The sequence below is a fragment of the Bos indicus genome, chromosome 10 (genome assembly GCF_029378745.1).
Source record: "Bos indicus isolate NIAB-ARS_2022 breed Sahiwal x Tharparkar chromosome 10, NIAB-ARS_B.indTharparkar_mat_pri_1.0, whole genome shotgun sequence".
Classification (NCBI taxonomy): Eukaryota; Metazoa; Chordata; class Mammalia; order Artiodactyla; family Bovidae; genus Bos; species Bos indicus.
Window position 1 is genome coordinate 32,168,498 of NC_091769.1, and position 27,258 is coordinate 32,195,755.

Below are 27,258 nucleotides of genomic sequence, written 5' to 3' on the forward strand. Positions count from 1 at the left end.
CTGCCTCAGTTTATTCACCCTGCACGAAAGGGAGGAGGAGAGGAGGAAGACGGCAATAGTATCTGCCTCCTAGGAAATTACAGGGATCAAATGAGTCAAAGTGTGAGGAGCAAACACCACCTGGTAAATGCCCTGACCTATTAACGTCAAGTAGTCTTATACAATGAGTAGACTCATTGGAAAAGACCCTGATGCTGGGAAAGATGGAAGGCAGGAGAAGGGGACGACAGAGGACAAGATGGTTGGATGGCATCACCAACTTAATGCACATGAGTTTGAGCAAGGTCTGGGAGATGGTGAAGGACAGGGAAGCCTGGTGTGCTGCAGCCCATGGGGTCACAAAGAGTTGGACATGACTAAGCCGGCGATGGCACCCCACTCCAGTACTCTTGCCTGGAAAATCCCATGGACAGAGGAGCCTGGTAGGCTGCAGTCCATGGGGTCTCTAAGAGTCGGACACGACTGAGCGACTTCACTTTCACTTTTCATTTCCATGCATTGGAGAAGGAAATGGCAACCCACTCCAGTGTTCTTGCCTGGAGAATCCCAGGGACCGGGGAGCCTGATAGGCTGCCATCTATGGGGTCTCACAGAGTCAGACACGACTGAAGTGACTTAGCAGTAGCAGCAAGCTGCTGAACAACTATTTATCTTCCATAGATATCTGCTGGAAGCTAAGGAATCCATTCATTGTACTATCTTATTTAATCTTACAAATAACCCCATGAATTAAAAATCAGTTTTACAGACAAAGGAATTGAGGCTTAGTCAGGGTAAAGAATTTATCTAAGGAGGCATATCTAAGCTAAACTTCTAACCCAGGTCTTATTCCAGATTTAAAAATGGACAACAACAACAAGAAAATAACCATTTACACATTCTATAATATCTAAACACTTTGTCATATAAAATGTTAAAATTTGAAAACAAACATAACACATGACCTTCTAAGAACCAAGTAGATTTATTTATTTTAAATGGATTAAAGGAGGGGCTAATGTCCTAATCAATGGCCTCGGGCAAGCTGAGATCCACCCCATAACACATACACAAAACAGATAAATTCTTCCACTGACTTATTTCTCCAAATATTTACTGAACGCCTACTATTTTTTGAGAACTGGGAATTCGCAAATGAATAGGAAATTATTTCAGTTCTTGAGCACCTAATTGTGAGGAGTGAATGTCATATTCTTTACTGCAGTCATTCTTTACTCTTTGATGATGTGGGTTTTGTTTTCTAGCCTTTTTCCCAGCAAAGAGGGAGTGTTCCTCGTGAGCTGCACAAGTTTTTTTACTTCCCTCAACACAAGCCAAGCTGTTAAGTCTATGACGATCTCAGTGGGTTGGTTTGCGGTTTTACAGCTTCTCCTCTCAGGCTTCCAGGACGCAAAGAGTCCTTCGCTGAGAGAAGGCGTGTTTCTTTGCAGGCCTGTCTCCGATTGGACCTGCGGTTAAACGTGCGCGTTTGGAAGCGTTGGATGCGTGTTCAAATCGCGCGCCCTGGCAGACGTTTTTCTGGACTCATGTGAGCCCTGCTGCCTGATCAATGCGCCAGGACTCCCTGGCTTCTGGCAACAGGGAAGGTATTAAAGCCAAGAGCCTCCCACGTTAATCCCAGGTGGGCCATGCCCAGGGACCTCCCCTTAGAGATTTAGGCGCCACCTCTGCCTGCGGCCGTTATTTCCTGGTTGGCTTGCCCTTAACTGACATGGCGGCTAGCTGCCTTCGGCTGGGCTCACTACGGCTGCTCAGAAAGCCGAGAAAGGGCAGTCTGTCCACAGCCCGCCTCCCGCCGCGGAGGTGCCTGGTGAAGTTTAGGCTTGTGCACCCAGGGGTGCAGGGGGTTAGGGGCCCAGGAAGTCGGGGACACAGCGCTGTGCTGCTGTGTACGCACCCTCGTCTGTCAACAGCAAGACTGCTCGAGACAAGGGTGTTCTTTTTACTTTCCCTTATCATCTCCCTGTCCCTGGCCCAACATGATACTGACCAAAGCCCAGTACGACGAGATAGCCCAGTGCCTAGTGTCTGTGCCGCCTACCAGGCAGAGCCTGAGGAAGCTGAAGCAGAGGTTCCCCAGGTAAGTGCCCATCTCGCCCCTCACAGAGCCCTTTTGCCTGCAGCAGCTGTGCCTGGCAGCCCAGCCGGTGCTTAGGAACCACGTGTCACACATAACTGGGGAGGAACACGAGTGTCAGTTGTTAGGCGATCAGGGATTCAAAAAGGTTTCTTCTTTGACCAGCCTTATAGGAGAGTCTTAATGGATGAATCCCAGGCAGCCTTCCAAGGCCATGCAATTAAGTTCAAATCAACAAATGTTTGTTGAAAACTTGGATTTTGCTAGTTGATGGGTGCACATAAGTAGGTGCTGCATAAATTTGTTATTGTTGTTTAGTTACTAAGTCGTGACCTACTCTTTGCAACCCCATGGACTGTGTAGCCTGCCAGGTTCCTCTGTCCATGGAATTCTCCAGGCAAGAGTACTTGAGTGGGTTGTTATTTCCTTCTCCAGTGGATCTTCCCCTCCCAGGGATCGAACTGCATCTCCTGCATTGGCAGGCAGATTCTTTACCCTTGATCCACCAGGGAGGCCTCCTTGCTTTAATGTCTAGTGACAAATTGAATTGACAGATTCTAGGAATGAATGACAGGTGGCAGGCCTCTCTCAAAGTGGAAATATGAATTGTGGATTCAAAAGATGAAAATGGAGGACACTTTTAATTGGCCTCATGAAACAAGTACAAGCCTAAAGGGGAGTCTTCTGGTTGACTGTGGCTCTCTGCTGCAACAAAGTGCCCTCAAGTGTTCCAAGCCAGTCAGAGACTGGTACCCTACGGATTCTACTGTTGCGTCAAGCAACCATATGGATGCACAGATGGGGGATGGCAGAGGACGAGAGAGGGGATAACAGAGGATGAGATGGTTGAATGGCATCACCAATTCAATGGACATGAGTTTGAGCAAGTTCCAGGAGATGGTGAAGGACAGGGAAGCCTGGTGTGCTGCAGTCCGTGGGGTTGCAAAGAGTCGGACACGACTGAGCGACTGAACAGTAACAACAACATTGGATACACATTTCAGGTGTATTTCATACTTCCTTTCTCCCTGCGCATGTCTTTTTTCCAATGATTTTTAGGCTTATCCAACTTTCTAAGAAGGGACTTTAGCAAATATATGTTATAGATTTCCTTATTTTAAAGACCTATAAACTGAGGCCCTGACATTAAAGAACCAATCCAGGACCAGAAGGGTACTTGTCCCATGTTTAAAGTATAGAGTGTTTGTTTACCTTTATTCTGTTTTAAAGCCAAATCCAAATTTATTCCATTTTACTCTGTGGCACTGAACACCATGAGCTTCCTTGTCTTTGACATCATCAAGGAAGTGTTTTCTAGCAGAGAGATTATTGGATAATTGGTATTAGTAATGTACAAATTTAAGGTCTTTTATGACTCAGTTTTTTCCTTGAAGGACTCAGTTTTCCTAACCTGTAATATGAAGGGATCTCTTTTGAATATTATCCAGATTTAATTTATCCTTTTATAGTCTTTAAGATTCTTATCAGATTTGCTAACAAGGAACAAAATTGACAGAGTTAGAATGGATGAAGGCTGGTCAGGGAATAGATTTTTCTGGGCAATTTTAAGATACATCATGCACTTAGATAATTCTGCTCTTGTTAAGTACTTATATTAGCACTGTATTTTTGATTCTCTCTTTTCCTCTCTTCTCTTTCTGTTTGCCTCATTCTTTTCCTTTCTTTTCCATAGCAAATACCTTCTCTCCGTTAGAGGTAACCTCTTCTTACTTTTATTAAGGTTTTATGTCTTTTTTTTTTAATTGGAATGTAATTGCTTTACAATGTTGTGTTTTTGCTGTATAAAAACATGAATCAACTATATGTGTATATATATAGCCTCTCTCCCATCCCCTCCCCCATCCTACCTGCCTATTCCTCACTGAGCACTGGGTTAGGCTCCCTGTGTTATACAGCAGCTTCCCACTGGCTATCTATTTTACACACGATAGTGTCTATGTCAGCATTCAGATCAGTCGCTCAGTCATGTCCGACTCTTTGCGACCCCATGAATCGCAGCACGCCAGGCCTCCCTGTCCATCACCAACTCCCGGAGTTCACTCAGACTCACGTCCATCGAGGCAGTGATGCCATCCAGCCATCTCATCCTCAGCACTACTCTGACATGAGATGGCTGGATGGCATCACGGACTACTCAGCACTCCAAGTCTGTTCTCTATGTCTGCGTCTCTCTTCCTGCCCTGCAGATTGGTTCATCAGTACCATTTTTCTAGATTCTACATGTGTGCGTTAATGAAGTACACTTAGGAAAGACTCCCATTCCTTTGGGGCACCATGTGTCTTGCCTATTCTCATATGCGTTTTTTGAGATATGGCATCTGATATGTATCTCCAAATACTTTTGCTTCTTTCAAATACCATTTAGGGTATAACTAACTCTTCTTTTACTGGAAAGTTTATTGAGAGAGCTGTACTACCAGTCTGCAGAAGGAATTGAAGAGCAGCATGGGTAGGAGTTCCGTAAAGTGTGTAATTTGAGAGTTGGCCTCAGTTTGCACTATAGCACTGTTTTACTTTAGAAGTTGGATGCAAAGGACTTGAACAACCTTTAGATTTGACAGTTCATTTTACCTGAGGAGTAGTCAAGTAAGGACCTCAGAGATAATTTCTGGTGGTTCAAAGAAGTGACTTGTCAGAAAGCCTGGAGATATTAGATGGCTCAAAAGTGTCTAGAATACAGGTTTCATGACTTTCAGTTCAGAGTTCTATACTAAGCCACCTTAATTATTTTTAGTATTAATAACAGCAGCAATAATTTTTTTGTGTAATGTTCACCTAAATTGAATTCTGAAAATAAAGTACTGAAATGCTTTTTAAAATTGCTGAAAATTTTTACTTTGCTGATTTTAAAAGTAGTACATGCTCAGTAAAGAAAATTTAAAAATATTCATAATCTTTCAGCTCTGAAAATTTCTGTTAATATATTTTAAAAATATTTCTAGTCTTTTTTCTCTGTGCAATACTTTCTCTGCTAATATAGTTTACAGGTCCTTTTTTTCACATTTAACATATTGTAAGCATTTCTCATCTTTAAAAAGTCCTTATAATTTATTTCAAATAACTAATAATATCCACATTCTAGATGTACTTGCTGGACATCAAGAGTTTTGTTTTTCTAATTTTCTGATATTATTTCTGTATTTATATCATGCCAAGACTGCTTGTTTTCCTGTTAATACTTTAGAATCTCAGGAATTGGGAATGACCATATCGCTTTTCAAACTTTTGGTCTCTTCAAACTCTAAAGAAGTACTGAGGACCCCAGAAAACTGTTTACATGGGATTTATCTGTTGATATTTACCAAAATGTAAATTAAACCTGAGAAATTTTAAAAATTGCTTATTTATGTTAAAGATTAATAACCATAATTTAAAAAAGCTAGTGAGAAAAATGGCCTCATTTTACACTTTTGCAAATCTCTTTAATACCTGTCTTAATAGAAACAAGATCTGTCTGCTTCGGCATTCAACTTGTGATATGCTATCTTGATTAAAGAATATGAAGACATTCTGGCCTTAGACAAAAATGTAATTGGAAAACTATTTTTGTTACTACATAATACCCAACAAGTGGTGTTTTTCTTAGAAGTTAATTGCAACGTGGAAAGTGAAACCATATTATAGAACTTTTTGGCCAGTCTTGAACTTAGAGTGGATCTTTCACCCATGCATAGTTCTTATCATCATGCACTGTTCATTTGCAAAATATTGGTTGTGAGTTATGCAAATCTTCTAAATGTTGTCATCATTACACAGCATCTAAAACAATCACATTTGTTAATATCCCCACTGATTTCATCAGAAAAGTCTGTAGGATTTGAAGCTGTAACACTTACGGTGATGGATGCACAGTTTTCCAATATTTGAGTTTCCCCTTGAAATCTCAGTTTTTTCATTGGCAACAAACACTATTGGTTGTTTCTCTTGAAATGACAGGCTCATGTTTATTTTTGAGAAAATGCCTGCCAGATACCCAAATGTGAATAATCGTAGTTTGTTCATCATTCATCCAAGAATAAATGGTGTTCCATGGAAAGGGCACCTAGTTCAGCTCTGAAACAGTCATACAGATGCTTCCCCTTCAGATAGTCATCATGCTTCGATATGCAGTAGACGTGCTTCTGGTTTACCTCTTATTTTGTTATACAGAATGTTAAGAGGATGTGTATCTAGAGTTGAGATCTAATAAAATTAATAAGTGAATCTTAAGATATTCTTATGTGAAACTGGCTTTCTTTCTTCCTGCAAGCATGAGACTCCTAGGCCAGTTGTGTCCAGCCTTGGTTTGTGCTCAGGAGCTGACAGTTTTGGCCACCATTCTTTTTGCACCATCAGTTCTAATGTCACACAGAAGAAAAGGCAAATCAAGTCTTACTGTTTCTGTAAAAATAGTTTTGACCTTGTAGACCTTTGAGAGGGACTCTAGGGGTCCATCAGCCTCACTTTAACAACCATGAGCAGTTGACACGACTGAGCACTTCACTTTCACTTTTCACTTTCACGAATTGGAGAAGAAAATGGCAACCCACTCCAGTGTTCTTGCCTGGAGAATCCCAGGGATGGGGGAGCCTGGTGGGCTGCCGTCTATGGGGTTGCACAGAGTCGGACACAACTGAAGCGACTTAGCAGCAGCAGCAGCAGTTTCAAACTAATGCAGGTCAGGAAGCAACAGTTAGAACTGGACATGGAACAAGAGACTGGTTCCAAATAGGAAAAGGAGTACATCAAGGCTGTATAGTGTCACCCTGCTTATTTAACTTATATGCAGAGTACATCATGAGAAACTGGGCTGGAAGAAGGACAAGCTGGAATCAAGATTGCCGGCAGAAATATCAATAACCTCAGATATGCAGATGACTACCCTTATGGCAGAAAATGAAGAGGAACTCAAAAGCCTCTTGATGAAAGTGAAAGAGGAGAGTGAAAAGTTGGCTTAAAGCTCAACATTCAGAAAACGAAGATCATGGCATCTGGTCCCATCACTTCATGGGAAATAGATGGGGAAACAGTGGAAACAGTGTCAGACTTTATTTTTGGGGGCTCCAAAATCACTGCAGATGGTGATGCCATGAAATTAAAAGACGCTTACTCCTTGGAAGGAAAATTATGACCAACCTAGATAGCATATTCAAAAGCAGAGACATTGCCAACAAAGGTCCGTCTAGTCAAGGCTATGGCTTTTCCAATGGTCATGTATGAATGTGAGAGTTGGACTGTGAAGAAGGCTGAGGGCTGAAGAATTGATGCTTTTGAACTATGGTGTTGGAGAAGACTTTTGAGAGTCCCTTGGACTGCAAGGAGATCCAACCAGTCAATCCTAAAGGAGATCAGTCCTGGGTGTTCATTGGAAGGACCAATGCTAAAGCTGAAACTCCAATACTTTGGCCACCTCATGCGAAGAGTTGACTCATTGGAAAAGACCCTGATGCTGGGAGGGATTGGGGGCAGGAGGAGAAGGGGACGACAGAGGATGAGATGGCTGGATGACATCACCAACTCGACGGACGTGAGTTTGAGTGAACTCTGGGAGTTGGTGATGGACAGGGAGGCCTGGCATGCTGTGATTCGTGGGGTCACAGAGTCGGACACGACTGAGCGACTGAACTGAACTGACAGGGACTCTAGGGGTCCATCAGCCTCACTTTAACAACTGTTAGCAGTTTCAAACTAAAGGATATTTATATTTTGAAGGATTTTGATGTTTATTGACAAATTACTATCAAAAAGATAGTAGTTTTTGATCCATCCCTGGATCAGAAAGATTCCTTGGAGAAGGGAATGGCAACCCACTCCAGTACTCTTGCCTGGAAAATTTCATGGACGGAGGATCCTGGAGGGCTACAGTCCATGGCGTCACAAACAGTCAGACATGACTGAGCTACTAAGTCGCCTAGCTTCATTTGATGCTACTATTGGTTGGTTATAGTTGTCCTTTTCTGAAGACCCCCTTCCCCTTTCCCCCTTCCCCATGCATTTTAACCTGTCAACTTTTCCCATAGGAAATCTTGTATTTCATTCTTTTTGCTTCCTGTAACAATTTGTTCTTGGGAAATGACTGGGCTCTGCCTCTTTTTATCTGAGGCATAGTTGTTGTTGTTCAGTCACTCAGTCTGACTCTTTGCAGCCTCAAGGACTGTAACCCGCCAGGCTCCCCTCTGTCCATGGGGTTTTCCAGGCAAGAATTCTGGAGCGGGTTGCTGTTTCCTTCTCCAGGGATTGAACCCACATCTTCTGCAGGTCTTCTGCATTGCCGGCCAATTCTTTACCTCTGAGCCACCAGGGAAGCCCATCTGTAAAAGGAGGAATAAAGCTCCACAGCTGGGAAGTAAGAGAACCAGGATTCAAACCCAGGCAGGGTCTCACTCCAGATTCTTCCTCTCCCTCTTCAATTCCTTAAGGCTGCTGTGAGGATTAAGTGAAATAAGGCATGTGAAACAGAAACAGTTAGTATAGTATAGAGGTTCTATAAGTATTTAATAGGTGGTATGATTACTGTTATTATTAGAATTTAGTAAATGGCCTACAGTAGAAGAAATGTCTAGCTAGTAACTTTTGAAACATAGAAGATGCAAATTTGCTTTAATATGGATCAGTTGATTGTATGCCTTTGGACACATAGATTTGATCATTAGTTGAATATGGCTCATATATCAGAAACTTGCCTTATATCTTTTATAGCAATATGTAATACCATTAAAACAACAACAACAATAACAACTTTTAAACCTAGAGTCACTGACTTTTTTAGAATGATAGCAGCACATTGAAGGTATGGGCTTCCCTCCTAGCTCAGACTGTAAAGAATCTGCTTGTAATGTGGGAGACCTGCACTCAATTCCTGAGTTGGGAAGATCCCCTGAAGAAAGGAATGGCTACCCCTCCATTATTCTTGTCTAGAGAATTCCATAGACAGAGGAGCCTGGCAAGCTACAGTCCGTGTAGCTTTAATGTGACACCACTCATGGTGTCACAAAGAGTGGGACATGACTGAGTGATTTTCACTTTCACTTATTGAAAGTATAAGTGAAAACCAAGTACAGGGCTTGGTTTTGCTGAAATTGGAAGATTGTTTCTATTGACCTTGTTCTCTCAATTGAATTGAAAGTTGGTACTCAATTGGTGGTCAATTTTCTATACTTCTGATAATGTTACGGTGTACCTGGGTTCCAGAGTCATGAGTGAGAATAGCTCATAAAGGGAGAAAACGTCAGCCTTTTATTGAACTGGAAATTCTTTTAGTGTTTTTGCCAAGGAAATATAATTAATTTATATGACTTTCAAAAATAATACTTATATTTAGGAATATTTCTGTTTTGATCATTACTGCAAATTGAGAAAGAAATTAGCCTAAGAATATGATTATTTTATGTGTTTCCTTTAGTCATCTTTAAAAACATGCTTTTTTACTCTGTAAGATTTCAAGTTTTTATTTTGTTGCTGTATTTGTGAAAAAGTGAAAGTGAAAGTCACTCTGGACTGGGTAGCCTTTCCCTTCTCCAGGGGATCTTCCCAACGCGAGGATTGAACCCAGGTCTCCCGCATTGCAGGTGGATTCTTTACCAGCTGAGCCACAAGGGAAGCCCAAGAATACTGGAGTTGGGGTAGCCTGTCCCTTCTCCAGCAGATCTTTCCGACCCAGGAATTGAACCGGGGTCTCCTGCATTGCAGGCGGATTCTTTACCAACTGATCTTTCAGGGAAAAAGACTCTTCTGGAAGCCTATTTTGTTAAGTATATGGCATCATCAGTTTCTGAAGAAGTGCTTAACTTTTATCAGGTATTTGTGCCACTTTACATGTGCATAGTTATAAAAGTGATATGAACTTGAATTCCTGCAAAGGAGTATTTGAAGAAAACCTCATATAGTGTTATCCAGAGAAGAACCTACATGCTGACAATATTTCTTATTAGTTTGAGGGGGAGACTTTTATGTTATTAGATTATTGACTTCATTTTTAAGTCTATATTCAGGCATCCGACTTCAGTCTACTAAGTAATAACTGATCCTGGAATGTTTGCTGGTACAATAAAAAGGAATTATATATTTCCCTAGGAGAAAAATGTTCAATAGATGTATAGGGTAATAATGTTTTATTATTTGACTTTCAACAAATGTTGACTGAATTTCCCATTATGTTTTTATTACACATTTTGTGCAATTTTGCCATATTGGTTGAGTTTTCCTTAAAAAAGCAAACAACCGATATAAAACCCCTTCTTCAGAGTAAGCATGAAAAGTGACCTTAACATATTAAAGTCAGGTACTGGTATGAAAATCATGTGGGAGACAGGTAAAGAATAAATTTTCCTTTCTTTTATTTTTGGTTGTCTTTTTCTTGAAGGGAAATGTCTTCGAGTGATTGTTTTGGACATTCTGGTTTCAAATTGCTGCTTTGGAGAGCTGGTATACTGTGATGAACACAGGAAAGGGGGTTGGCCACAGTTTCTCACTGAATGACAAGTCTCGGTGTCTTAGGGGAGCAGACAGACAGCTGCATCCAGGATGGTTTAGTCCATGGGTTTGGAACCAGCATGGAGCTACCTGTGCATGACGGATTAATATGGCACATGGGTGGTCATGAATCCAGCCCTTTTCTGGCCACTCTGGGGAACTTATTCTTGCCTCTACTTTTCTTTTTTTCTCCATCCCTACCTTTCAGGAGGCATCTTGATAACATATTTAAGAGTTAATAATGCTTCCTTATGAACCAGAATTTCCTTTTTGCCAAAGAACAGTGATCCAGTTGACAGTGTCAGCTTTTTCAAGCGCCTTCCCTTTACTGAGGTGTGATCTTTCTGTGCCTTCAAGACAGCAAATAAGTTTTTTGTTTTCCTTTTTTTAACCCAGTGTGGTGTTCAAACTGTGACCCTATGATAAAACCCGCAGTCTCATTAAAATAATCAAGAGCTCTGTCATTTTCCATCCAAAGTAAAATGTTAAAATATCTCAGGACTTTTTTTTTTTTATGTGTTTTAAACATTGAGATTCAGTTGCTAAAAATGTTTGAAATCAGTTAAACTTAAGAGAAATAACTTCAACACCATGGGAATAAATATTTTGTTACAAAGCAATACAAGTAGAGGAAAAAGTAGGGTGGATTCATGTGTCTTGATACTGATGTTCAGTGTAATACATAAGAACGGGATCTTTCCTTGGCTGAGGGCTGGCTCATGGGAGTTGGGGCAATTCTGTGTGAAGCTCAGGCTTTTTCTTAGGTTGTCCTGGGCTTCCCTTGTGGTTCAGCTGGTAAAGAATCCGCCCGCAATGCAGGAGACCTGGGCTCGATCCCTGGGTTGGGAAGATCCCGTGGAGAAGGGAAAGGCTCCTCACTCCAGTTTTCTGACCTGGAGAATTCCATGGAGTGTATAGTCCTGCTGCTGCTGCTGCTGTTAAGTTGCGTCAGTCGTGTCCGACTCTGTGCGACTCCATAGACGGCAGCCTATTAGGCTCCTCTGTCCCTGGGACTCTCCGGGCAAGAACACTGGAGTGGGTTGCCATTTCCTTTTCCAATGCATGAAAGTGAAAAGTGAAAGTGAAGTCGCTCAGTCGTGCCCAACTCTTCGAGACCCCATGGACTGGAGCCTACCAAGCTCCTCCATCCATGGGATTTTCCAGGCAAGAGTACTGGAGTGGGGTGCCATTGCCTTCTCCGGTGTATAGTCCGTGGAGTTGCAAAGAGTCAGACATGACTGTAGTCATGAGTGAGTGAGTGTCCTGGGAGCAGTAGTCGTTTTGCCAGTCTGAGACTTAAAATAGGTGGTGCATTTTCACTCCTTCCAACATAACTCATGTATTTATTTTCAATCTTCTGGTTATTGTTAGACCTGTCCTTTGCTTCAGGCCTAAGAAAAGATGATACATAAACTCAGATCTTGTATTTATTCTGTTTTAGGAAATAGGCATAGCAGACCCTTGATATTTACAAGTGTTATCAACTCTTGATATTAAGAAGAGTTATCATTTACAACTTTTGAAAATCCCCAAATACACTGCTGGCACCGCAGAGAATGGCAAAGGTCTCTAAAGTTTGTCATGTACTTTTTAATTAAGTTAAACTCACTTCTCAGCTAACTAACATGCTGCTCCCCACATCAGCCTAGGGTCATGGAAAATTCAGATTGACCCTCAGCAAGTTTAGGGAATAGTGTTTGTCATGTATATTTGTGATCACTCTCAAAAAGTCAGAACTGGGTGTGTTTCATTTAAGACTGCTGTGGGTACCCAGCTCCAGCTTTAGGACACATAGAAATGCAGGGTGAAACGCTTTGTGGTGTGTCACTCGAGCTTGGGCCACACCTTAGCCCCCAAAGATTCCATAACTTGTGAGTGTCTAAGACTTGTCGGGGACTAAGGCTCTTTGTAGGTGACCTCTTTCGTAGGTGGAATGTGAGAGACTAAAACATCATTTAAAAGCATCTTACTATAATCATACATGAAATTAGACTGGTGATTTTTTTTTTTTTTTTTTCAATTTTTTGCTTCTGTCTAAAACTCTTCCAAGCTGATACCATCTTTTGTTTAAGGTATGTTACACTGCTGTTTGTTTTTGCTGATACTGTTGATAGAGAAAGCTAATAAAATTTGAAATTCACTTGTACTTCAAGAGTCTTTCTTATATCCCCAGTCCATTTAGCTAAGACACTAAATGGATTGAGTATTGCAAGAAAGACTCTTGGTTGTGTATAGCATTGAAAACTTCACAGACCCTTGTAGCCTAGATGTAACAGATAGCTCACAAACATCATGTCTTAATTGACGCAGCTAACATTACCTAGATTCTTACTTCCTGAGGGCAGCTAAAATATATATTATTGTAAAAATACATTTAACATCCAGTTCGTAACATTTTTGGGCTTCCCAGTTTGCTCAGCGGTAAAAGAATCTGCTTGCCAATGCAGGAGATTTAGGTTTCATCCCTGGGTCGGGAAGGTCCCCTGGAAGAGGGCATGGCAACCCACTCCAGTATTCTTGCTGGAAAATCCCATGGACAGAGGAGCTTGGTGGGCTACAGTCCATGGGGTCACAAAAAGTTGGACACGACTGAGCAACCAAGCATGCATGCATCATAACATTTTGAATCTTTATCTGCACTTTGGTGGGCATGTTTAGAGCTGGTCATGTGCTGATCACAAAAGCATCTCCTGAGGGATCTGCATAACTCTCTCATTATTTCAGATGCAGTGACTTAGAGAGTGTTGGACTGAGATCATAACTAGAGATCGTCTAGTCAAATTGGTTAGTGTTAAGAGAGGCAGAAACTGAGGAGAACTTGACCAGAATTACACACCTGGAGGCAAAACTCTCCTTTCATACTCTTCAGATAAATATCACTGACTGCCCTGGAAGTCTGGCAGGCCAGGCTGGTATCAGCAAGGAGTGAAGGAGTGCTCTGGCCTGGTTGGGGTGGTGGCAAAGTGAAGGGACAGTTGTGTGCACGGACAGGACGGCCGCAGCCTTAGCCAGCCCTCTGCTGCCATGTCGGAATGTGGGCCTAAGACTGCCAGGGCTTCTGTTCTCTAGGAAGCAGCTCTAGATCTGATTTTTCAGGAAAAAAAAAAATCCTGAATTTTAAATCTTGTCAATTTGTTTGAATTTTGAAAAAGCACTCTGTGGGCCAACAGTTTCCTGGCCAAACTAAGTCTGTGGGCTGAATTTGGCCTGCAGCCCACGGGTGCTGGAGTTGGCTCTTTCCAGCTCGTGAGAGTGAATTGCAATCATCTTTTCTCCACTCTGTACGATGTGACCTTGCATCAGCCATAGTAGGCGTGTTGATGCCACCAAAATTGGCTACTGTGCAAACCTCAGCTTACCCGTCTCTCCCCAGTTTCACCAAAGACATTTATTTTATTTTTCATTGGGGTATAGTTGCTTTACAATATTGTGTAAGTTTTTGCTGTACAACACAGTGAATCAGCTGTGTCTGTGTGTGTGTGTGTATCCCCTCCTTCTTGAACCTCTTTCTTTCTCCCCGCCCCACTTCCCCTCTCTCCATGTCATCACGGAGCACCAAGCTGAACTCCCTATGCTGTACTCTGTAAGCAGCTTCCCAGCGGCTATCTATCTATATAAGGCACTTCTTAAGCCTCTGCACCACTGCATGCCATCAGCAATTTGAGACCTTTGCATTACACACTATGGCCCTGTGGCATATCTTTTCTAGAATTTTCTTTACCCAGTTTGCTGTGACTTTTATAGCTTTTTTCCTAGAAAGAGCTCATAACACATATATCTGTACCTAACTGATTCTTATAATATTTTTGTGAATGTTGGACTTTCTTTCCCCTTACCTCCACCCTTGGCTTTTTTTTTTTTTTGGATCCGAAAAGAGCATACATAATTTTTCCCCCACCATGGTTATTATGGGAACTAGAATTCCAGTCAGTACCTAGTATATTGTAGGTGTTATGAATCATATTGTAATGGACATTTGATTGAACAGACCTAAAAAAAAAATGCTGCTTGGTTATAAAACAAAAGCTATATACATGTCTCATTTAGAAAAATTAACCCCTTTCAGAATAGAGTCATTGACTAAATTTAGTGATTATTCATTCTATAGGAATTTAGAAATACTCCCATGGTATACCTAAGGGTTTATGATGTCAGAAATTATTTTAAGAGAGACTTCAAGCCTAGTTGTTACCTCTTCATTTGGCAACTATTCCAATATAAAAAGGAAAATAAACATCTCTGCAGTTGTAATGAAAAACAATGGAATGGGGGGAGATAGCCAACTGATTACCATTTGATTTAGTACAGTTTTGTAAAGACTTAATTATCGCACGTTCATATGAGTATTTCTTTTCGAAGTCCAAAGTACCAGTAATAAAATGACAGCATACAACTAAAACAGAAGTTTTATTTGAAAATACAATCAACATTAGGCAAGCATATGTGTATTTCAGAATGTACATATTCTATGTGGGGCTGGGCCCACACCTGTGGTCTGGCCTGGTGGTATTGAGTTTGGCAGAGTTGTCATGGCTTGTGATCGACCTTGGGTGGTTTATTTAGCTCTCTCTGTTTATGGTTAATTATTGTATAAATCGATAGGAAGCAAAACCCTATTATTGTGAACTCCAGGAGGCCATTGAGTCTTTTGTTGTAGAGGCAGTTTTTTATATTGGTTTAAAGAACTTGGCTTTGGAAATAGACATCTGAATTCTGGCTTCATGACTTACTTGCTGGTGACCTTGGTGCCTCAGTGTCCTTGTTTATAAAACGGGATTCTTAGGAACTTGACATAAGTTAGTACATAAGAAATGATTAGGCAGTTCCTGGTACTGTGTTGAATTAATTTTGCTGCTGCTTTTACTGTTATCATTGTTGATTTAAGGATGCTTGTTGCAATGGTTCCGTTCAGATCAGTTGCTCAGTCATGTCTGGTGCTTTGCAACCCCATGGGCTGCAGCATAGCAGGCTTCCTTGTCCATCACCAGCTCCCAGAGCTTGCTCAAACTCATGTCCATCAAGTCATTGATTCCATCCAACCATCTCATCCTCACTCATCCCTTTCACCTCCTGCCTTCAATCTTGCCCAACCTCAGGGTCTTTTCCAGTGAGTCAGTTCTTCGCATCAGGTGGCCAAAGTATTGGAGCCTCAGCTTCAGCATCAGTTTTTCCAGTGAATATTCAGTGTTGATTTCCTTTAGGATTTACTGGTTTGATCTCCTTGCAGTCCGAGGGACTCTCAAGAGTTTTCTCTAACACCACAGTTCAAGAGCATCAATTCTTTGGCACTCAGCTTTCTTTATAGTCCAACTCTCACATCCATACATGACTATTGGAAAAACCATAGCTTTGACTAGATGGACCTTTGTTGGCAAAGTAATGTCTCTGCTTTTTAATATGCTGTCTAGATAGGTCATAGCTTTTCTTCTAAGGAGTAAGCATCTTTTAATTTCATAGCTGCAGTCACAATCTGCAGTGATTTTGGTACCCAAGAAAATAAAGTCTGTTGCTGTTTCCACTGTTTCCCCATCTATTTGACGTGAAGTGATGGGACCGAATGCTGTGATCTTAGTTTTTTGAATGTTGAGTTTTAAGCCGTCTTTTTCACTCTCCTCTTTCATCAAGAGGCTCTTCAGTTCCTCTTCTCTTTCTGCCATAAGGGTGGTGTCATCTGCATATATGAGGTTATTGATATTTCTCCTGGAAATCTTGATTCCAGCTTGTGCTTCATCCAGCCCGGCATTTCACGTGATGTACTCTTCATAAAAGTTAAATAAGCAGGGTGATATACTCCTTTCCCAATTTGGAACCAGTCTCTTGTTCCGTGTCTGGTTCTGACTGTTGCTTCCTAACCTGCATACAGTTTTCTCAGGAGGCAGGTCAGGTGGTCTGCCATTCCCATCTCTTTCAGAATTTTCCACAGTTTGAGGTGATCCACACAAAGGCTTTGGCGTATTCAGTAAAGCAGAAGTAGATGTTTTTCTGAAACTTTCTTTCTTTTTCTGTGATCTAACGGATGTTGACAATTTGATCTCTGGTTCCTCTGCCTTTTCTAAAACCAGCTTGTGCATCTGCACGTTCTTGGTTCACATACTGTTGAAGCCTCACTTGGAGAATTTTGAGCATTACTTTGTTAGTGTGTTGTGATAGTATCTGTGGTTATAATAGCCTCAGTGTTAGAAACGGAAAAGATTTTATCTAAACCAGCCTCCTTATTTTCTAGATTTCCAAAGTGTTTTTCTTTAACCCCAGTATAATAGGAAGCCAGCTTTTAGCAAATTAGGGTGAAAATATAGTCCTTAGCTGATACTGGCATCCATGATGTGCTTTTGGATTGGTGGCAAAATGGGCATCTCAAGGTTTGGATTGATTCCTCCCGCTTAGAAAACGGTCATGTAACGTGATCAGTGCCTAAGACAGAATAACTGGAAATGTTAAAACCTGACACTTTTATTTTTTAAATTTTTATTGGAGTATAGTTACTTTACAATGTTGTGTTAGTTTCTGCTGTACAGCAAAGTGAGTCAGCTATACTATGTATATGTATAACACACATATATATATATATGCACACACACACATATATATATATGTATATGCCCTCTTTTTTGGATTCCCTTCCCACTTAGGTCACCACAGAGCTCTGAGTAGAGTTCCCTGTGCTGTATAGTAGGTTCTTGTGTGTGTGTGTGTGTACTCAGTCGTTCAGTCATATCCAATTCTTTTCAGCCCCGTGGACTCTAGACTGCCAGGCTCCTATGTTCATGGAATTTTCCAGGCAAGAGTACTGGAGTGGATTGCCATTTCCTACTCAAAGGCATCTTGCTGACCCAGGGGTTGAACCCGCATCTCTTATGGGCTGGTATACTCTTTACCACTAGTGCCGCCTGGGAAGCCCCGTAGTCCTTTCTTATCAGTGAACTGTTCTGTACATAGTGTCAGTAGTGAATTTATGTCAGCCCCTACCTCCCGATTCATTCCACCCTCCCTTTACCCCCTTGGTGTCCATGTGTTTCTTCTCTATGGCTGTATCTCTCTTTTTGCTTTGTGAGTAAATTCATCTGTATCATTTTTCTAGATCCCATATATAAGTGATATTATATGATATGTGTTTTTCTCTTTCTGACTTACTTCACTCTGTATGAGAGTCTCTAGGTCCATCCATGATGGCTGATAAAGCCTGAGAATTTTAGAAAAGTATGTTCTTATAATTACTTTTCTCAGATGCACCGCCCCCCCACCCCATATTCTGGAAGCTCTTTTATGTTTTTACTTCATCTTGATAACAGAGTGGTTATGAATTTATGAAAGATATTTGTATGAATACCAGTTTTGGAGTCAGGCTTTTGTACAAGAAAGTCATTTGAGTCCAGTAATTATATGAGTTCAAATGAAAGTCTTCCAGGGCATGGAGAGTTTGTTGGATGCTCTAGGTCATCACATGAGTGTGAATGTTGATTTCAGTGTTTAATATAAAGATTAATAACTTAGAAGAACTAGTGTTCTTAAACAATTTAAAATCTATTCATGATGCCAATACTGTTTATGAAAAGACCTTGTGGTAAACACAAAGAAATTATAGAAACGTTTTTAAAGAAAATTGATTTATTGTTTCTTAAGGCTTTGCTTATTATTAATTACAATGTATTCTGGAATGCGGCCTGCAAAAATTTGCTTAATTTATCATATTTGTCCAGTTCTGCTGATCATATAGTTGCACTAATAATGAGTTGGGCAATATAGTAATTCTTGCCCTTCCTTTGCTATTATATTTTTTTTATTTATTTATTGGCTGCTCCGCCACAGCATGTGGGATCTTTGTTCCCCAACCAGGGATCGAACTCATGTTCCCGTGCATTGGAAGCGTGGAGTCTTAACCACTGGCCCACCAGGGAAACCCCTTTTCTGTTTTATCAGAGAGCGTATCTTGTAAGTTTTTGACATGCTTCACTTAAACTGCTTAGGCCAGATTGGAATAAAAGTATTAAAACTGATTAGAGATCTTCATGCTTTAAAAAATAATAATACTTAAAAACTCTGACACTCTGAAAAATAGTTGCCTGTAGCCAAAGATGGAAGTAAAAGTCATAACTATACTGTAGATTGAATTTTGAGGACAATTATTTTCCATATAACTCTTGTGAAGTGTGAAACAAGATTTGGTTTTCATGTTAGAGGTGTGAGGAGACTAGATTTGGTGCATTTTCATGAAAAATACTTTATTCATGTGCTGGCTTTTTGGACAATTGTATTCTGCACTGTATTAGAGTGGCGCAATAAATTGCTGAATATACTGTCTGCTGAATATGACTTTACCATGAAAAATTTGATGCATGGAGAAGGAAAGGTTGGAATATATCAACCTTTTCTGACAAGGGACTTCGAATTTTGACCTAATACAGGTGACCTTTGTGCGCAATAAAAGTGAGCTTAATCTTGAGGTCAAGGTTGAGGTGAATGGCAGGGCAGCGTGGCAGAACTTATGCTGATGGTGGGTACTTCAGAGCCTTCGTAGCTATTGGCTAAATGGGAGTCTGGCACTTTTTTTTTTTTTTTTTTTCCAATTTTAAGCATTTCCAGGAGCTTATTTATAGCTAGTTGTTTAGCTTTTTAATGCCATCCCATTTCCTCAAAGCTCAGCTATCTGTTTAGCTGTGGTAAGTTTGTCTGTTTTTATAAAGTTTACTGTTTCTGAGTGAAAGGCATGAGTGTGCTATTATTTTCTGCTCTGTAGATAAGCCTTAGCTAAAAATAAAAATGTTCTTCTGGCTTATAGAAAAGACAACTGACATATATAACCTTGGAACTGAAAATACATCTTCTTTGAAGAGGGTTTATTTCTTTGACAAGTTGAACTTTTGTCATCTAACTTTGGAACTGTCAAAAGAATTTTTAAGTACTGTGTACCTTTATCTAGATTATAATTAAGAGAACTCTCATGAATTACTGTCTTAAAAGGTTTAGTTGATTTAGAGACTGGTTATTCCCTTGAAACTTTCTTTGAAATGCAACTGCTAATGCATTTATGTTATCATATAATATGATATAAACTATTTTTAAGGTTTTACCTGCCATGCAGAGAAGAAAAAAATGTTTAAAAACATAAATTTCACTAGTGACTACCTCAACGGTTTTGTCACAGATGAAACTGCAGCTTAGCAAAGCATCAGGAAAAAACCTGCCAGCAGTTATGTTTTCTGAACACTTAGTGAATATTCTGCCGAAATAATTGGTTGAAACAACAAACAGTCAGGGGGAGAGTGTCAGAGACTTCTAAGGGAAAGAACTTCTCCTCTTTTAATCGAGCCTGCAGAATATATTCCCTGGGACTGATCAGCTCTGGAGCGCTGAGGTTTGATGATTGGAATGGCAGGAAAGCATGCTTTCAGGACATAACGAATTGACGAGGCCATCCATCATTTGTTAGCATACGCTGAAACGTGGGCTGTGTGTGCAGAGGCCGGTGATTTAGTAAATACTTGGGAGATGAATAGAGCTCACACACAGGGGAAGATATTGCTGTCCTTCAGCAGCCCGAGACCCAGGCGCCTGCTGAGAAGGCCCTCTGACAGCACATCATCAGTAACTGGCCTGTCACAGTCAGCGGTGCCCACCAACCATCGCCAGTATATTAAATGCATTTTTAATATCTGCTTCAGTAGATTTAATGAAGAAAATTGAGTTTCCATACTCCACGCGCTGCTTCTTCAAGTGTTCTAAGGCATGGACTTTTGCCTGCAGAAGAAAGGGGGAAGACCATGCTGGCAGTTAGGAGAGCTGATTGAAAAGGACACTCAGACAGAATACTGTGCAAACGACAAATACTTTGAGCAGCGTCGGCATCTTGTTGATGTTAGAAAAAGCTCATTTTTTTTTTTAAGAGGGTTTATGATTTAGTTCCTAATTCCTTTCTTCCCTCCCCGGCCTTTTCCCTAGAAGGGTTGAACCTGCTGCTAAGAGATGTATGCTTATTGATCTGAAAGGAATATTAAGGGAATATTATGATTTGGCATATTTTGAACAGAGACTCAGTTTTCAATTAGTTTGTGTTTTGAGATACTGTTTGAGTCTTAGGATTTTCGCATGAAGACATAAAGTAGGCTTTTGCTTAGCTAGTTGGCTTCCATATTTTTGTTGAACTTGTTAATCAAGTTGGTGTATTTTTGACTGGGATCATGCTCAAAATGAATGTGAAAAAAATTTGTTGGCAGCTTGATGAAAAAGTGCTCGTATACTTTCTTAGACTAGATGGTTTCTTTAAAAATTGTGATTCAAAAATGTTCAATTTTTCTCTCCTAGCAAAGTTCATAGATTCCTTCTTTTTAATGAGTTTCAGTGTTGACATTGTTTACTACAAAATAGCAAGACAACCAATTAGATATAGTTGCAAGCATGTACTTTAAAGGTTTCTACTTTTGTTTAAAAAAAAAAGAAATCCCGAATATGCTCTCATGTTCACAGAAGAAGAAGCTATGGAATGGGACCTATAAATCTGATTCCTGCATGTGTCAAAACAGTAATGTATTAAATGCATATTATTATAAAAATTTAAGACATGTCTTAAACACACTTACATTTTTATAACACATGGCAATATTAAATAATACATTTCCTTGTTAGCATCTGTTTGCCGTCATTGTTGGCAAGACCTATGATTTATTGCTTAAATTAATGACCAAGACCATTTTGGACCTGATATATGCCCCTAAGCTTATTACATCACTAAATAAAATAAAATGTATGCACTTGTGACAGAGTTATTTTTATAATTGTTTATCCCTTTAAGTGCCCTATTCAGTGATTCACTGAAAGGTTCATAATGGTTGGCTTGTAACCAGAAAATAATCTCAGAAAGGTAAAATGTATTTCTTGTTTAGAAGTAAAATGCCAGACTTATGGTGATGATAGGGTCCCAGCAAGAATTTGCAACACTCAAACTCATTCTTCAGTGCTCTCAATTAACTCTTGTTGAATTTTTTGAGGCATAGCCCCCCACCAACCCCAGAGTTTAATGCTGCCTATTAGTCCTGGTGCTCATCTTCGTATGATCTCCTCAATATAGATAAAGTGATTTTGTTCTGACATAAAGCTGCAAGGGTTAAATTCCTTACAAGGATTTTTCAGGTGCCATTATCATCATGCATTAAACCAAGCAAGATTATTTTCCTATTTTTAGTTCTTTTCTTTGGGGAGATTGGAACTTGACTGTTTTTATATTGAACTCTATTTGACTTCATAGCCTTTATCTTTCCTTTCTAAGGGTGCAGTATGCTAGACCCTTTAGTATTTTACAGTTACCAGTTACCTAAAATCACTCTGCTGCCTGACTTGTAATACAGTACAGTATGGCTTTGTGGTTTTGCTCCTCAAGAAGTATCTATCTCATGAACTGTCAGCTTTCCTGTCATATGATGGTGAGGCAAAGTGAGCCCTGCTTCTGGACTGCAGTGTCTGCAGCTTGAAACATTTGGAGTCTCTTTGGTACCTGAGAATAATACGCCTGGGAAGATTACTATTTTGCAGATATCTTGGGACAATTATCACTCATAAATGGAAATGAAATTTAGCTCCTAAGAAAGATCTTTTCTTCGTCTTACTTTCATCTCACTTTTATTGCATCATTTTAAACAAAATAGTTCAGTGGTAATTGAAAGTTGTCCTTTTTTTCCCCCTTAGTTTTCCTTCCCAAGGCAGTTGATCTGATGACGTTTTTAACACTTCTCTCAGAAATGATGAGGCCAACAAGTACTTGTGTTTTTCTTGAAAAATTATATTGACCTTTTCAACTCTGGGCTCTCATCTCCCACTTCTGATATTGGTATCACCCTGTTCATCTTATTTTCCTTGTCTGAGAAACCTACCTCCAGATAAAATATTTTAAAGGAAAATTGATGAGAAGGAGTCTTAAGTGCCATTGTCTAATTCTCCCTCTCTTTCTCTCTCCCTTTTTACTTTTTGGTTTTTTGAATATTGGTAAAGATATTTTTCTTTGACCATTATAGTTACTTTTGCCTGTTTATTTGGAAAGTATACATTCCTGTCTTTTGCTTTCTGTTTGACTGATAGTGAATTCCTTAAGGATAGGAACCCTGTGTTTTGCTGTGATTTTATCTTCCAACTCCTCCCACTGGTGCCTAGCACGGTATTGTGGTGCTTTTATGCATTCAGTGAATTCTTGTGAACTTTCTTGCACAGGTCAGTGCTTATTTTTATGATCCCTTTTGCAGAGAAGAAAAGTTAGAAAAGTGTTTCTTCTTTTTTGGCCAGTATCGTTCAATCTAGCACCACACAAAGAACTTGCTCTTCTTTCTACAGTGGTTTCTTAAGCTTTCAGTTTCTGGGTAAGGCTGTTTAAGTCCTATTTAAAAATATTAAAGTATTCAGTAGGCAGCTAAGTGCTTAGCCTCATGTACTACTTAACACTAAATGAAAGTAAAATTTAACGCAGACATGGAACCATTTGTTATATTTTAGTAGATGAAGCAATGGCTGTGTAAACCTTAACCTTGTAATTTTGTGAGTCCCACTTTATCATGTAGCTGTAAGGGTAATCAAAATAAATCATGGGAGATGAATAAATATTTTCTAGTGCTTTCTCTGTGCTTTCAGAAGTGATGCTTGATCCATGAAATTTTAGTAAGTGTATTAAATAAAACAATATGATGTGCACTGTGTCAGATCTGATAAATTATTCGGTATAGGACATTTATACAACATATGTTGAGCTGCTACGTGAACAGCTTAATGACTATAAATTATGTTCATCTGACTTGCCATTTTTATATTTTGTTAAAAGTTGCACTATTTGTATTGTAGATATATATATATGTACACACATACATATATAAACACACACACATATATATATTGGGGGGCAGGGAGAAGAAGGCATAAGAAAGGCACAGGTCATCTCTGCAATGTTCTGACAGTGATCCGGGGCTCCTCAGCTGTGCAGTGTACATAACACAGATGTTGGGGAGTCATCTGTCAGCCATGCCTCTCCTATGGAGTTAAAGTTCTAGAGGGAAAAGAATTTGACACAGTGCTGTCACTGTTACATTTTCACAATAGAAGAGCATGCAAATCTTGAACCTCCTGCTTAGCAGTAGTGCCCTGTCTAATGTCTGTGCTGGTTAGAATAAAAAATCATGGGTGCATCTTGGGCTCAGAGATCTGACAAAGGTCATGCTATGTTGGGTATTTGAATTGGAAATTGTCTGGACTTAGATTTTATAAAGCTCCCACTGTTGTGTGTGGGGAGAATTTCAGCAGGGTTTTGTCCCTGGAGAGGCCTCTTAGGCCCTTCTCTGTCCTATGAATGAATTTAGATGTGAGGGTTACTCCTGCCTTAAAACTGTTAAGTTCATTTTGCATACATCCCTAGAGAGAAAAACTGGCAGATGCTTTTGTCTTGGAAGTGTTTAAAAGAAAACTGCAGAGCAGGAACAAGAGAGAAAAGAGGCCCTGTGTGGAGTCCCAGAACATTTTGGAAATGGCCAATATGCAGTTTTCATCAGTATGAAGGCGGGGTGCAATATGGTGCCTGTAGCTCACGAGGGAATATGAATGTTGATTAAGCATACTCCCAGGCTTTGAAATTCTGAAAGCAGTGTCAGAATAATGGATGTTGAGCAAATGTCAAGCATTTGTTAATTTCTCTGTTATTTGGAGTTTATCTACCATGATCAATCAAATAAGCTAGTGCTTCTCTCTTGTGGCATGTGTCATTGATATGGTGATTAGGTGGCAAGAGAGACCTTCTGCCTTTTTTTCCAGGTAACAGATTATAAACGAGTAGACAGAGCTTTTCAGTTGAAGATCTGCTTATGGCTTTGTTTGGTAGAAATTTGGCTATTAACTGAGTACTCCGGTGATGGTATAAAAATCTGTGACCACGTGCCAAAGATATTAACTATGGTACCATTTACACCAAAACCAGCACTGGTGTTAGGATTTCCATCTAAATATTGTTTCCACTAGTTTCTAAAGCTTTGATGTGAAACTGGGTGAAAGAAGTTCAACCCTGGAAGGATTCTGACCTGTTAATGTTTGTTGATGGAGTTTTTTATCTGTTTTTACTTATAGTTGTTAATTCTAACTCAGTGATTGACTTCCGTTCTTTGGAGACAGTAGATTTGCTTCACGTGGTTCAAAGCAGTTTCTTTCTATTATTTTTAGGAAGCAGCGCTACAGTGTTTTGCTGCCCCACATGCTCAAAAGGTCCTTTCGAGCAGTTACTCAACTGCAGATTATTGTGCTGTAGTAACATTCCATGCTGCGAGAAGCAGTTTCCAGTTAGAATGTGAATGGCCTTACCGACTGGGATTTCATTAGGGGTTGACACTAGGTACCCTGCTTAAGTGTCCTACCACTGAGGACAATATAACTGAGACTGAAAGGGGGTTTTTGTGTGAAACTGCAGTGGCTGGAATCAGAGACCTGTAATCGGAGATTTGGTGTTTTTCACTTTCTATTCCCTCTTTTCTTTTCTTAGTCCTCGCCATGAAGCTCCTGTGATTCAGGTGGAGATGAATATGATCCTTCCCCACCTAGATCTTGTGAAATAGGTGCCTTTATGATTTTTGGCATGCTCTTCCTGCAGAACTGGATCTCCTGAAGTGATCTGCCCCCTGCTTTTAAACCTCAGTGAACTTTCTCTGAGGATTTACAACTGGGCGGCTATAGGATATTCACCCCATGAACTGCCTGTGTGGTTTCTGGGGGGGCTCCTTTCAACGTTGCCATAATGTCTCAAAGAGCATGGCAATTCCCAAAGCAGAAAGCCTTCAACTTTCTGTTCAGGTTAATAAGATGCTTTATCCGTACTGTCTCGTACTGTCTCCATCAGGCCTTTGGTTTGGGCTTTCTGTGCGACTGGAACTTTTAACCCTCTGCGTAAAATCCTCACGTCTTACCTGGAACGTGACACCAGTGAGCTCTACCACTGCAGAACTTCCAGTATCATATAAATAGAAGCACTGCTGACTGGCTTTTCTAGACTTCTGTCTGAAAGCTCATCATGACCATTCATTGCCCATAGCATCACTGAACCATTCACTCAGTCATACACCAAAACACTTAGCCTGTTACTGATACGCAGCTCTCAAATCTATATTCTGTTCATGGGGGTAAAGCCCTTGTTCCTAGTTTAGATTAAAAAAGACATGAAAAATTTTGTTACACTGATGAGAATTATAATAACGAGAGCACTATGAATTTCATATACTAGTAATTCTTTTTTTCTTTATGGCTTCACTGTGTGACTTGTGGGATCTTTGTTCCCAAACCAAGGATTGAACCCCTGCCCTTGGCAGTGAAAGAGCAGAGTCCTAACGACTGGACCAGTAGGGAATTCCCCACACTGTGACTTCTTAACTGTGTTACTCGTGAATGCTTCAAAGCACTGCGGTGGAAGGTGTTGGTTGTTTTGGTGGGTGGTGGCCCTCAGTACTGGCCAAATTGTTAGCCCCTCTGTTTTGTATTTCAGTCAACTCTTCCAGTGCCTACACATAACTAAACTTTCCTTCCTCATGTATGGCAACTATGAAATCATGAGTCATTTAAAAAAAAAAGTGCAAGGATAAATACTGTTTCCTACTGGACACACATTCTAATGATAGCCGAGATGTTTTGGGGACTCTTAGTTAAAAGTATTTTTAGAGCACATAACACTGTCTTTTAAATATCTCCAGTGGTGACAAACTGTGGCACTTTGAGAATGAATCTGGTGTCTGGAGACAGGCAAACATCATTAGACTTGAAAAATAATGGAGCTAATGCTGCAAAACAATCATAAAGTCTGGATATATCATTATTTTGCCATGTTGTACAATTCAGTAACAGCCTTTTACTGGATATTTGTCTGTGTTTCCAGACGTGGTGGCCCCCCGGTATTTTGATAAGATGTAAGATGTGACTATGAGGCTGGCTTTCTTGTATAGCCTGTGCAGTGGTTCTGAGGCGATTTCCACATACGAGTTCTGTTTTGAGTAAAGGCAGCAACATTGGCAGTGAATGTACAGACTCTACTCCTTCTCTAGGATGATTACTTTGGCCGAAAATAGTTTAATTAATCTGTCCTTGTCTGCTCACTGAAAATTTTCATTCTGTTACTTTATCCCCATACTGGGTAAGTATGGAGACTCTTCCTTAGTCCCCCTACTCCCCCCGACCCTTCCTGTGTTCCTCCAAGTAACTATTGAGAGCTAAAACACATTTCCTCCCCATTATTTCTATTACCCATTTCTCTGGTGGTGGTTAATAAGTGATGAAATTGCCAAAAGGCACATGTCTTGAGGGAGGAGGAAAAGTGAAGCCTTATGTATCAGCCAGTCCTTGAATACCATAGAGGTATCTCCGAATGTGATTTTTAGTTAATTAAAATTTTTTTGTTGTTTAGAAAGGAAGACTACAGTAGTTTCAGAATTTTATCCTCCAGCTTAAGAAGCATTTTCATAAGACTTTTTCCTTTTTCTGGTGGTAGTTGTAGTGGAGGATGGAATTACTTGTTTAGGCCTCTAGTTGGGATAGAGTTTGAAGGATGAAATTCGTCCTTTATTTTTATTTGCTTTTTGCGTTTGGTGTGGACTTTTTGTTTGTTGAAGAATTGCATTTAATTCAGAGTAACAGTATGAGGTCTTTTTCCCCTGTTACATCATTGAAACTCATGCTTTATCTCAAGATAAATTTAAGAGCTCAAACTCTTCACT

The 27,258-nt window shown here is 40.1% G+C and overlaps 1 protein-coding gene across 6 annotated transcripts in view; it reads left to right on the top strand.

The window, feature by feature from the left end:
* Positions 1-1,522: 1,522 nt before the first annotated feature.
* CDIN1 (CDAN1 interacting nuclease 1) overlaps positions 1,523-27,258 on the top strand; it is a 234,352-nt gene continuing 208,616 nt past the window's right edge. For 2 of the 6 annotated variants that reach the window (XM_070797241.1, XM_070797239.1), the window contains exon 1: positions 1,523-2,080. In XM_070797241.1, coding sequence (XP_070653342.1) covers positions 1,980-2,080 — 101 coding nt within the window. In that variant the 5' untranslated portion in view covers positions 1,523-1,979. The remainder of the gene's footprint in view (positions 2,081-27,258) is intronic. The other 4 variants (XM_019968479.2, XM_070797237.1, XM_070797240.1 and 1 more) reach the window with 3 other exon arrangements.